Here is a 13,353-nt window from a genome sequence, read left to right as displayed (position 1 = left end):
AGAGAGAGAGAGAGAGAGAGAGAGAGAGAGAGAGGGTAAATCTTGCTGTACGCGGTGCACTGTTGCATAAAGCAGGCGGACCATTTGAAGAGGAAGCAGGAAAATAAATTGCAGTTGTCCACCCAGACAAACATGTTAGACACACACACACACACACACACACACAAACACACACACACACACACACACAAACACACACACACACACATACACACACACACACACACACACACACACACACACACACGCACACACACACACACACAGCATCATCACCACACATCCCATGTACCTGGGGCGACGTCCCTGACCAGCAGGGGTGCGTTTGTGGTGAGGATGAAGCCATGGCCGGTGCTGCTGTCCAGGACGGGGTCCCTGGTAATCTGCAGCGTCAGTTTGGCCACGTAGTTCTGATTGGACAGACTGTTGGAGCGCTGTGACCTCCCATCGCCGAGCAACCGCTCCCTGAGGGGGTCAAACAGGGTTATCTATCTGGACCATAGACTGTATATATACAGTAGGTCTTGACACTACAACTCACTGCTGTGGCCCTGTGCACTGTCCACTTCCGTGACTTTGTACAACAGATTTTACTAAACTCAAAATTCATTTCACATATCAAGAACATCTCACATATGTTTTTACAGAGACTTTATAGCTTCAAATTATTAAGGTCAATCTTCAAAGTGACATATTTCAGTAGTTTATTTTGTTCGTGAAAAGGAGTGTACACCCACTATAACAGCTTATTTGGCTCCGCAATGCTCTGAGCTAAATGCTAAAGAAAGCATACTAACATGCTCACAAAGGCAATGCTAATATGCTTGTAAACCAGGCACAATGTGTACCATGTTTACCATCATAGATTAGCATGTTAGCATGCTCACATTTGCCAAATAGCTGATGGGAATATCATTACTGTACAGCTGTATTTAAATTGACCTTATAATGATACTGCATCAAACTTTAAAATATCAAATGCAAATTATCATCCAGAGACCTTTAATCTCTAGCCATGTGGTTGGGAACCAGAGAAAAGAGGTCATTTGTATGTAAACTGCTATACATTATCCGTTGAAATGCACCCTGGGACACACATAATCTGTATGTCATGTTTAAATCATCCTCTCCCTAAAGCCTGCTGTCCAGTCCTGTGTGTGACATTTTGAGACTTTTCCCCAGAACGACAAACAGGGAGTTTACTGGACTTCCTCTGCACTGCCTCCTCTGCTGAGAAACAGAAACCATTTGGCCGACAACAAGGGAATAAAGGGCTCTTGAAAGCATATTTGTGGTCAAGTGGGCTGTGTTTATGTTTGACAGAGGGACATGAACCCAGCTATGTGTTATGCATCTGACTGTGGGTGTGTGGAGGGGATCTGGTGTGTGTGGTTATAACAGGTTAGGAATCATATTTGTACTCAGATTTAGACACGTTCTTCTCCTCTACGGAGATATTTTTATAACAGTACATGTTCTTGTATCCGAACATTTTGGTAGCTACATTTATATCTGAAATGATATATAGCAACCTCCCACACTTCTTCTCCACTACACAATCTGGCAGCAGGCCCAGAAGTGGATGATGCTGTTTACTCCCCTCTCTGTCACAAACTTGATTGTCTATTTTTCACTATACAAGTTATTTAGTTGTTGTTGCCGCAGTGGTTGTTTGGAGCCCGGCATTTGTTGCTCCTATTGGCTGTGTGGTGCCAACATTTTCTACTGCATAATTAGTTGTTTTCCCTTCAAAATCCTCTCTATTTTCCCACTCAGATGCAAAAATGTGAATCTTTGTATTCCCATTGATTCCTCAAGAAATATTTTCTGAACTTTGAGCGTTGTTTTACCTGCTGAGCGATTCTCGGGTACGTCGTATTATCGTTCCCACCACCTGCTGCACCCGACTGGCCCTCCGAGCTGGAGACCTGCTCCTACATCGCTCTTTTTCCTCCATTTATCTGAGGAGACAAAGAGTGAAAAGCACATGAGGCCCAGACATAATCCAAACAAGCAGAACAGAGACAGAGAGGAAATGAAAATGAAAGTATTTAGAGGGAGAAAACAGCTGTATAGCTCTCCCTTGTTGGGCTTGTTGATCAGAATTAGGCTTCGGCTTAATTTGCATTTCCTCTGCTCTGCTTTAATATTCAGCGCATGAAGCCCGCTTGAATGAGATGAATAATCAGATATGTGAACAGAGCAGGAAAGGCTGAATGAGAAAAAAGAGAGAGGTGGAGTGTAGTCAGCATGCACAACAACACATGTCACACACATTTGCATACATGAATCTCAACAACAACCGCACCATCGCACATTGAAACCGGATTCCCAAAGTATTGTTCATTTCAATGTACAAGTTCACTACGAATCTGCAGCTGTGCACTTTCTGCTTCTCCTGCCCTTTACACACGGGGGTGTTTGGGACATCATGAAGAATTGAGGGCTCAGTCAAATCCCAGGGAGGCAAAGCTGGTCCGCATTGAATCCTTACCAAATCTCAAGAGTTACGACTCCCATCGACTGGGTTTTGTTTCTGTCAGCCAATCAATACGCTGGCATTGAGCTTGTAGCCTCTGATAATACAACCACAGGGTTTATGATCTATGGCTGAACATATCCTCTATAAGGGGTGCTGCCTTAATTATGTTCATGTTTCTATTTGTTTTGGGGCATTACGATAATTAGATATTGTTTTGTATTGAGATGTACTTCGTCTGCTGTTCACAGCTGTGAATCGGAGTATTTGGCAGGGACGAAGTATTTTGGCACGGACGGAAAAGAGTAGCGACCAAAACCTGATCAATACAGCTAATGATGACGAATGTGCTCCTGAAATGTAATGATCCGTAGCTTGGCCTCCACATCTAGCTGCGGAGAGCCTATAATTTAATCAGCTCTCTGAATTATGGACCAAACAAATACTTGAATATCTCAAACGTTTTCTGACCACGTACCACACCTATATGAGGCATTTTCAAACAGTGTGTAAGACACTGCATTGCAATCAATACAGAGGACTTCTGTGAGTAAAAACGTTATTATGAGATCAAATGCAAATTGGATTTGTCTTTTGATATCTCCAAGCATCCACAACAGAGTTCAGCTAGTCTCTGGTGGAGCTGATTGCAGGCCAGTGTTCACGACTCCGTCTGCAGTAGTGAAGCAGTGTAGCTCTGCCCTTTAAGAGGATTAGAGGCCTTCGTTCTGCGCGGGGCCCACACTGGTCAGGGTGTCACTTTAGCACCTCCCGCTGATCCGGATTGACACAGATTGAAGTGGATGAGGAGGGATGAGCGAGGCTAGGTAGCGGACATCTGCACAGTGTTATTATTGACTTCGATCTTTGAGGAAAGCATCACATAGATTGTGAAAGATGTTCGGACTGCTAATATAGACGTCCTCACTTTGTGTGGTGCAGCACGTTTGCAGGTGTATGGATGTGCTGCAGTCAGTGCTGAGTCAGGTGACCATTTTTGCTGTCATTCTCCTTCTTCCTCTCTTCTCTCTTTTATTGTTCCTCCCCTCTCTCTCCCTCTCCCTCTCACCCTCACTGTCCTTGCAGAGTCAGGTAGTCGTCTCCGATGACAGTCTCTCCGAGCAGCAGCCATATTTTATATACATGCTCATCAATAGCACTTGACCCAGGGGTTTCCTATCCTCCCACTTTACAATAACAGCCCATCTCCATAACTCCACCAAAGCAGATAGAGTACACGTTTCCACCTTTAAAATGCATTTTTAAACATAAAATATTCTACCTAAAAATAACGTATTTGTCTCATTAGATTAGATGTGGTAAGCTTCTGAAAAGAGAAGACTTTACATATATTCTGTCTTTGAGATACCAGCATTTCTTGCCGCTCCCATTTTGTGCACACATTTAAAGAAAGCAGCACATTTTAGCAAAAGACTGTGAGAGAGTGACTCACCGTGATGTGGCTTGTCTCTTCAGGACTCCAGAACACAAATACCCTCTCGCCCTCTGAGACATCAGCTCTGCAGCCCCTCCAGGATTGGCTGAAAAGAGGTGGAGGGGGGTCCTCGTGATCATCAGGACCAATCCCGATCTGGTGCAGCCACCTGTGCAGAGCAGAGCAACGCAATGGGAGGCCTGTCAAATGCCATAAATAAGATGCATACCCACACCACCAGTTTATAATTAGAGCGTGAAGCGAGCTGTTATCAAGTCTGATTACGTCAGACCAGCTCTATCTGCCTTGGATTTTTGTACCTATTTATAAGGAACGCAGCTATATTCCAGTTGTGGATGTTTTCAGAGTGAACATGCAAGTGTGTCAAGCAAAGCAGATGTGAGTCCCAACCAGCTTTGTGGTTTTGGTTTTCCAAGAGGCCCCTCCTCTGGTCCCCAAGGCTCTTTCTCTCTTTCTCTCTCCCTGCCTCTTTTTTCACTACTCCTCCACAGACTCAAAAGCACATGGCCATGTACAGACGAGGCCCTCCATCTCCGTCTGGTTGTCTAAATTAAAATTTCATACAGCCCAGTTCAGCTAACAGTTCTTACTGGGCACGCTCTAAAAGCAAAGACGACAGCCTGTGAATCCGGATGTGGGGGAGAGAGAAAACGCTGCCAGGCACACGGAAATCTTGGCCATAGATAAAATAGGACAAGCCTTTTATATGAACATCAGGGCAAATATTGCTGAAACCTGAGCCGGCCTATGGTTTGGGGAGAAAAAACAGACTTGGGGAACTCTTTGTTGTGAAAAGCCTGACTGTTTTTGCGTCACTGAATAAACATTCTGGTTCTCATTGAAAGAAACCACCTCATTTTGCACTTGAATGTTTATCTGTGAAATAAACTCTCACTCCCTGGGGGCTTTCATCTACAAGAAGGAGCAGAAATCAAGGAATTGATTGTCCCATCTGTGCAGCTCTTCCACCAGGCCCTGTGTCCTGCACACAGAGCTCTTTCACAAGGCCCATGTGTCCCAGTGAAAAGCCAGCAGAAGACCTAGACCCACACAGACTGCAGGGCACATGAATAATGCATTGGGCTAATGCAGCTAGCCTCCGAACGCCTCCTTCTGCCACTTTGCCAACACAGGCAGCAAGAAGAGAGTAGCCAAAAGGGGAGAGACACGCAGGAGAGACGTATGGGGGTTGCAGAGGTGAGGAGGAGGGGAGATGGGAGGGGGAATGGAAGGGGCTGAGAAAAGGGGAAGGCATTCGGAGAAGAGAATTGGTTGAGGCAAAGAAAAGGGAGAAAGGACAGGATATTGCAGCGGGGAGAAAAGGGGGAGAATTTTAAATAGGGTGAAGAGGGCAGCGTAAAAACAACAGGAGAGTAAAGCAGCAGGAGAAGACAAGAGAGAAGAAAAGTAAGAAGAGTGCCTTCCACAAGAAGCAGGGGAAGAAAAAAGGCTATCAATGCAGCGTTTTTCCACCAACAGAGTAAACAAAGCCGGGCAACAGACATTTATGTATGGTTTAATACAAAAATAAATAAATCCAGCAGCGTTTTGACATGCTATATGGTGTCTTAAATGAAGAGCTTGTTCCTTCTTTCTAATGATGTGACAGCATTTTTAAATCCAAGACAGTAAAGCCTTCTTGTCTGCGAGCTGATGACGAGTCTGCTCCTAATCTGGCTCTGAATCAATAGTAATCGTGAATCCCGCCGTCCACTGTCCTTAAGACCCCGAGCCGCCCACACACACAGCGCATCAGCCGGCCACTCTCTACTCTTTTTACCTCTCATTCCTCCACCAATCCTAACCGTATAAGTGCTGTTAGATTCTAATCGCTACTAGTCTATACCTCTCTGTTTTGACGTCTGTGTCTAGTTTCTCTGAGAAATCCCTCCCCTTTCTACCCAAACAATGTCTCTCTGTCTCGGACAACAGACAGTTGTTCTATCTCACTGCTTGGTATGAGTACACATGCAGTTAATAAAGGCACTCCACTCTCTCTTCAGAGTTGAGAGGGGGCACAGCGCTGGCAGCTTCTGCGCAGCCAGCTGGACGAAAACATGCCCAATTAGCACTGCTGGGCCAGACCGAGCCACATCAGGTCAGAACAACCTGGGCAAGAACTGGTGGGGGTCTGCGATTAGGACCATAGACTGTATATTATTAGCAGAGGTGGGAAAAGTACCGGTACTCAGATCTTGTACTTAAGTGAGTCCTGCGATCAAAATGTTATTCAAGTAAAGGTACAAAAGTACTGGCATCAAAATATACTGAAAGTACTCATTATGCAGATCCATTTCATAATAATATATGTTTTGATTATAATTATTAATGCGCTAAGGTGCAGCTAGTTTAAATGACTTTGTATACTGCATGGTAGCTTGTGAATTGACTCCAGGTGTAACTAGAGTCTTATTTAAGTGTTTATTGTATTTCACATCTTTAATCCAAATCTGCAAAGTAGCTGAAGATATTAAATAAATGTAGTAAAAATACGCAATTTAGCTCTGAATTGTATTGGAGTAGAAGTACAAAGTAGCATAATTGTAACACTCAAGTAAGATACGAGTATCTCAAAATTGTTGTTGAGTACATTTATTATTTACTTTCCACGCTGATTAATAGGGCATGAAGTATCCACTGTTCTTCATGGACAGGATGAATTTCACAGTCACAAACTTTAATTATTGTTAATCAAATCTCCGTATTGATAAATGAAGAGTGGACTCTGGGGCACTCTGTTAATGCAATTACAAACAGTCGAGCACACACCACATGCTCGCACAGCCGCACACACACACACACACACACACACACACACACACACACACACACACACACACACACACACACACACACACACACACACACACACACACACACACACACACACACACACACACACACACACACACACACACACACACACACACACACACACACACACACACACACACACACACACACACATAAACACAAATCACATGGCTTAATTTGATAAGCAAGTATGAGCGTTATACAATCAGTAACCGGATTCCAGCAGAATGACCAGTTGGCTTTTATTGACATCTCTCAATCTGTCCCACACACACACACACACACACACACACACACACACACACACACACACACACACACACAAATCAAATATTTTTTTGCAAAGTGTGCTGCTGTTGGACTGAATGCTTGCTGAGCTCTGTGTCCGAGCCTCTGTGTGCCAAAATGAATTGTCGAGTTGCTGAACCAACCTCTGCTGCAGCTACCCATGTGGTGCAGTATCCGGTGTGTCTTATTTGGCTGGAGGGTGTGTGTGTGTGTGTGTGTGTGTGTGTGTGTGTGTGTGTGTGTGTGTGTGTGTGTGTGTGTGTGTGTGTGTGTGTGTGTGTGTGTGTGTGTGTGTGTGTGTGTGTGTGTGTGTGTGTGTGTGTGTGTGTGTGTGACAATATCTTGATGCCTTGAGTTGAGTCCTTACGATGTATGTGAGGCAGTTGCATTGATTCGAATTTCATAAAATGCAATGTTGTAAATGTTGTAAATGTGAGGAAGTGGAGGAGGCGTACTATTCAAAATATCAATTTCCCTCTTGCAAAAAGCTGCAGACAAATGAAATACAGAGGATGATAGGCTTTTAATTTAGGCGTTGACCCTCATCAGAAGTAACATTTCGGGAGACTAATGAAAACCAAAGTCTTTATGATTTCCATCTAAACCACCAGAGGCTTTTTTATTCTGCATATGCAATTCATGATATTATACATTGAATTGGACATTACACAACATTACATTTGCTTATATAAGACTATATAACCCGGCTCTTCAGGCGCTCAGCTGCTGTGGCAACTTGGAGTGGGGAATTGTTGATTAAACATTGTCTGTTTTTAACATTATTCAGACTCAGCTTGCGGAGCTTAAGCTTCTTTTAAATGTTGATAAAACAAGGTAATGCTCTTTTCAAAAGCTAAAAGGACACCAGAGCCTGTTTTAGATATTGCAACTACGCAAGGAATACAACTTGAAGTGGTTACCTGTTACAAATACCTTGGTATCTGGCTTGATGATTGTCTCACTTTTAAACTTCATGTCAATAACCTGCTTAAAAAGCTGAGGGTTAGGCTAGGTTTCTTTTTCAGAAAAAAGTCCTGTTTCCCACTTGAGGCCAGGAAAAGGCTAGTCACTGTGACCTTTTTACCTGTACTGGACTATGGTGATCTCTATATGAATGCACCTGCCAATTACCTGATCAAGTTAGATGCTGCGTATCACAGCGCTCTGAGATGTGTGACAAACTGTAAAGTATTAACCCATCACTGTACCCTGTATGCAAGGGCAGGTTTGCTTTCACTAACTGTACGGAGGCTCAGTCACTGGTACATTTTTATATACAAAGCCACGTTAGGGAAACTTCCATCCTACATCTGCTCCCTGATCTCACGGCGAATTGTAAGTGGCTACTGCCTGAGGTCGAATGCTGTGGTCTTATTAAATGTGCCAAATGCTAGGACTGTCTTAGGGAAGATAGCTTTTAGATGCGCAGCTCCGCTAACTTGGAACAGTCTGCAAAAGGAATGGAAGCTGAGCAATTTGGTTCCACTAAATGTTTTTAAAGCAAGGATAGATGCTATCCAATCGGAAACTGTTGGAGCCTGTAAATGTCACTAGCTATGTAAACTTTAGTCGCTGTAAATATGCTGTATGATGTCCTTTTTGTTTTTCTGTTATGTTTATATGTATTCATGTGGAACCTACTTGCAGCAGGTCACCCTTGAAAAAGAGATCAATGATCTCAATGGGATTCACCTGCATAAATAAAGGTTTGAAATTAAATGAAAAAATAACACCTTAGGATAGTTTCTGTTGAGAGGATGTGCTGGGCTCCTTGATCACAGAAAGGTAATTTCTAAATGACAGTTCTTTTACTGACTGGGAGTCATGATGAATGTTCACCTTCATGTACTGTATATTGTCATGAATGTTTTTCAACTTAAAGGTGGGGTAAGTCATTTTGGAGAAACCAGCTCGAGTAAACTAGAATTTAAAAAGTACACAACCAGAAAAAATCTGCCCCTTCCTTCAGATTTCCTTACAGAGCCCCTCCTCCAACACACACAAACGTGCACATGACCAATGAGGGCACAAGATAAGTTTGAAGGATCCCTGAAGGAGAGTAGCTTGTGGGTGCGTCATCCTTCATTCTGGGAACAACTCATATTAACCGTACAGAGGATGTGTTACATCACTGGGGATTACACAGCCTTTCCTCACCATTTAATACAGACATCAAATAATAATGGTGATACCCTGACTTTTCCTGTCCTGCCACCATAAGGTCAAATCCTTTACTTATCCAGTGAAATATCTCAACATGTAGACCTCCTTAATGGATGAGCTAAACTTTTTGGTACAGACATTAATGATCTCCAGGTTATAAATCCCAATGACTTTAGGTGTCGTCTGACTTTACTGAGGACATTCGCAGACATTCACTTCATCCTCAGCTATACTTCATGTTTACTGCTTATTAGCAACTGTTAGCACATTTAAGCGCTGAACATGGATAATACCATGTAAACATTTCCTGCTAAATCTATGTTAGTGTTATCATTGCAAATCCCAGTTGACTCTTATTTATTGTATACCTGTTTGCATTGATTGATATTGTCCTGTTTTCTTGTGAAGATGTTTGTAATTGTATAAAGGGACGTTGCAAACAAGATCAGCTTAGTATGTGTCATTGTTCCATGCCATACTGTATACTTGTCCATGTGAACAAGAAACAATAACATCAATTCATCTTGCACTAGTTCAACATAGAAGAAACAATAATAATACAAAAAAGCATTATTCCAGTTAGCTGTCAAACAGCAGCTTATTTAAGTCTGTTGATTGTTTGTTTTGCTGCTTATTTCTCTGTAACAAGTCCTCCAGACACAATCTCATCTCCCGCCCTCATTCAGCTTGTCGGATCATTCCATTAGCGTTATGAAGACTGGGCTCACTGTGCGTCGCTCATTTCATTTCCTTTTCATCAGCAACCTGGCGAGGTTTGAGTTCCCCAGTGAACGATTAAATAATGTGTCTTTTGAAGATGAGTAGTGCTCTGCATTGTGTTACAGATCTTTATCGGTGGTTCTGATGGTTCCGGAGAGAGACAGACAGACTTTGGATGTTAGAGGATGATAAATGTTGTGAGTCTGGAAAACTGTCTGCTTCACTTCTTCTGTTGCTGCCCAAGCCAATTTCCTTCAACTCACTGAATCTTTGAAAAGAAGCGAACAATATACGTCTTATCTTTAAGTCAAAGTAATATTAGAGAGCCAGCAGCTACAGAAGGCCTCTGAGCTCTGGAAAGTACTTACATATATACAGGAGGCTTTAATATTTGATATCACAGTTAAGAATAGAGGAGGGTAACCTTGTTATACAGAGCTGATGATTTACTTAGGCTTTATAGGCTTTTCATACTGTTTCACTCACTAGCCTATATGTTCATAAATAGAGTTGGCCTACATTGACTGCCAGTCAAGTGTGCCATCACCATGGAGCTGCTGTCACATCAATGAGGTCATGTCTCCATTTATCCTCTCAGACTCATACAGTTTGAAGGAAAAATACACGTTTACAGTATATTAATCTTTACTGTAAATCAATCAATCCACTAACATACACCAATGTAACCCCTGACCCACGAAAAAAGTGAATTCATGTACAGAGAAACACCAATATTGATTTGCCAACGTATTGCGGTAGCAAGTGGCTGCGACTAAATGAATCACATTCCTGAACAGATTCAATTATTGATTGATATAATGATCAGTTGGTCCAGGCATGGTGATGGAGCTTCCAACACCAGCCCAGCCACACAGTGTACCCTGGAGACATGGAGATAAGACCAAAGAGGAAGAAAGGGGGAGAGGACGGCTGGCTTTGGAAAGTGGGACAGAGGAGCAGTCAGCGGGGCAGATCGAGGCTAATGCAGCCAGGCATCCAGGCTTTCCTGATGTGCGAGTTCTGCCCGTTGTGTTTCTCCTCGAGCAGACTGACCTCTGAGCAGTAACTCCCATCACATGTTGTAGGCTAGCATACATCCCTGAGTCATAGCCCAGTGCCTCCAGCCGTCTAAACACTCTGCACACAAGAGCAAAACACTGAGCATCCACAGCTACTTCACATGGGCTGCTTATCAGTGACAAAATGGCACTCATTCATTCATTAAGTGTGTGTGTGTGTGTGTGTGTGTGTGTGTGTGTGTGTGTGTGCGTGTGCGTGTGCGTGTACGTGTGCGTGTGTGTGTGTTTGTGTGTTTTCAGCTGTGGCCGAGCAGCTGCCTGAATATGATGCTGCTGTTAGGGGAAAAAAATACTCCATAAGGGTAGTCTCTATACGCACAGTGGAGGCAGCACTCTAACACGTGTTTAAAAGGAAACGCTAACAGCGGTCATATTAAATCATGTCATGCATTAAATGAAGGCCCCAGAACAGCAAAACGCATTGTTCCGGTCTAGTTGTGTTGCGCTTGTCATGCCTGGCACGGCACGGAAGAGCTCGCACAGTGAAGAGGCTGCTTCTGGCCAAAGGATATGAGCAAAGAGAAGAAGGAGAGGCGACTGTCCCAGGGTCGCTGCACATCGCCTACGCCCATTCATAATGTGCGTGCTTCAGCCTACACTACCCAGCCTGGCATCCCGCTGATCCGTCAGGGTTTAGTCCGTTCATTTTCACTCTGTAGGCAGTGACGGTGATTTCACTGCGTAGGTACACGGCAGCATGGACTCCCTATCCCTGCATAACACATGTGTTTATGAATATGTAGAAAATGCCATTCAGTGTGGTGCGAAAATGGCCACAATTTGACTCTGCATGGTAGCCTACCGATTTATATTCCCAATAACCTTAATGTAGGTTGTGGGGAGGGTCTCACTACGTATTGACCGTGTCAGCTGCTCATAAATGCCTTGTAAATGCCCTTAAAATAATCAATATAGACCACTGCCCCAACCCAACATAACTTTGGTCAGTGGCCGCAGCCATGCCGGTCAAACCAGGAGTCTAAACAAAGAAAAAAAAGGTCAGTCTTTTGTTACCTTTATAATCTTAATCGGATTTAAAATCTCTCCTCCGCCTCCCTCAAACAGGGACACGGGTGTAGCCTGCAGGCGTTATGAAAACGAAGATCATTTAAATTATTCATTTCGACGTGATAAAATCAGTCCAAATGGCAGGAATGGATGCAAGGTGCAGGCGAATAGCCGGGCGCCCCTTCATCAGACAATAACACCGGGAAACAACGAGAACACTCACCTAGTGGTCCGAGGAGGAGACGGGGGGATCGGGACTCTGGGAGGGTTGTCCCCCAAAACGAGCACCGATACGGAGAATGTTGGGGAAACGATGTCTGAATGTCAAAAAATATCCTCGGCGTCCTCCCGGGCCGGATGCTGATGGTGGTGTGTGGGGGTTTGGCTATGTGCTGGATGCTGTCATCGTACTGGGACTGCTCTCTAATCCTCGGCCCTGAGCTCAGAAAAAACCCCTCCTCCCACCGTCTCTCTCTCTCCTCATCTGCTGTCTGCCCCGAGGACCCCCGCCCCCCTCCGCAAGGTCAGATATATCCAGTTGCTTACCTCCAGTAGTAAAATAATTCAAGAAATATAAAAAATATAATATGTTATTATGGTGATTATAATATTTTTACAATTATTATTATTAGGCCTATTATTATTATTATTATTATTATTATTGTTATAATAATAATAATTATTATTATTATTATGCTACTATGCTGCTGCAAAAAAATAATTTCCCAATTTGGGATTAATATCTATCTATCTATCTATCTATTTGTAATCTAGTGATCTAATACAAGTATTTTTTATTGGAAAACATGTTTGGTTTATTTATTTGTAGGATCCAGTTTTCCAGATGATAGCCTACCCATTTCTTATATTTTGTAAATCCGATACTAAGTGTCTGTATTCTTCTTAATAAACAATGTTTTGACTATAATTCTACTTTTTATATATCTTTATTTACAGTATAACCACTCTATACTTTTTGGGGGGGAATAGATAACACTTAGACTCACAATTTAATTCTAATTTGAACAGCTGTTGGGTAGTCTGTATAGCACTAACAATATCAGCTCATATCATATGATAAGGTCCTAAACTTTTATTTTAAGGTCCTTAACGTGCCGCCTGCATTTCTTTCTGCATTTCATGTCAAGATCCACACGGTATACATATAATTTTTGTAACCAAATTATCACACACCTCACACATCAATGGAAGTCCAAAGGGAAATCTCAATATTTTGTCCCCTTGCAGTCCCCTAGTTGATTTATCTGGCCTGAAAGTAAAACGTCATATTATTTTCCAGTAAACCTAAAAAGTATTGTTTTTTTATATAATGTATTTGTTTTTGC

The 13,353-nt window shown here is 42.9% G+C and overlaps 1 protein-coding gene across 2 annotated transcripts in view; it reads right to left on the bottom strand.

Moving 5' to 3' along the window:
- The window catches only part of frmpd1b (FERM and PDZ domain containing 1b), a 24,513-nt gene extending 11,961 nt beyond the window's left edge, over window positions 1-12,552 (bottom strand). For both annotated transcript variants that reach the window (XM_079669797.1, XM_079669798.1), the window contains exons 1-4: window positions 12,231-12,552; window positions 3,933-4,083; window positions 1,851-1,961; window positions 293-465 (exon numbers count right to left, since the gene is read on the bottom strand). In XM_079669797.1, the coding sequence (XP_079525923.1) occupies window positions 293-465; window positions 1,851-1,957 (280 nt within the window). In that variant the 5' untranslated portion in view covers window positions 1,958-1,961; window positions 3,933-4,083; window positions 12,231-12,552. The remainder of the gene's footprint in view (window positions 1-292; window positions 466-1,850; window positions 1,962-3,932; window positions 4,084-12,230) is intronic.
- Between the last annotated feature and the right edge of the window lie 801 nt (window positions 12,553-13,353).

The sequence above is a fragment of the Notothenia rossii genome (genome assembly GCF_949606895.1).
Source record: "Notothenia rossii genome assembly, chromosome: 3".
In the NCBI taxonomy this organism is placed as follows: domain Eukaryota; kingdom Metazoa; phylum Chordata; class Actinopteri; order Perciformes; family Nototheniidae; genus Notothenia; species Notothenia rossii.
The sequence above is the reverse complement of the archived record's forward strand: the minus strand, read 5'-3'. Positions and strand labels throughout refer to the sequence as shown.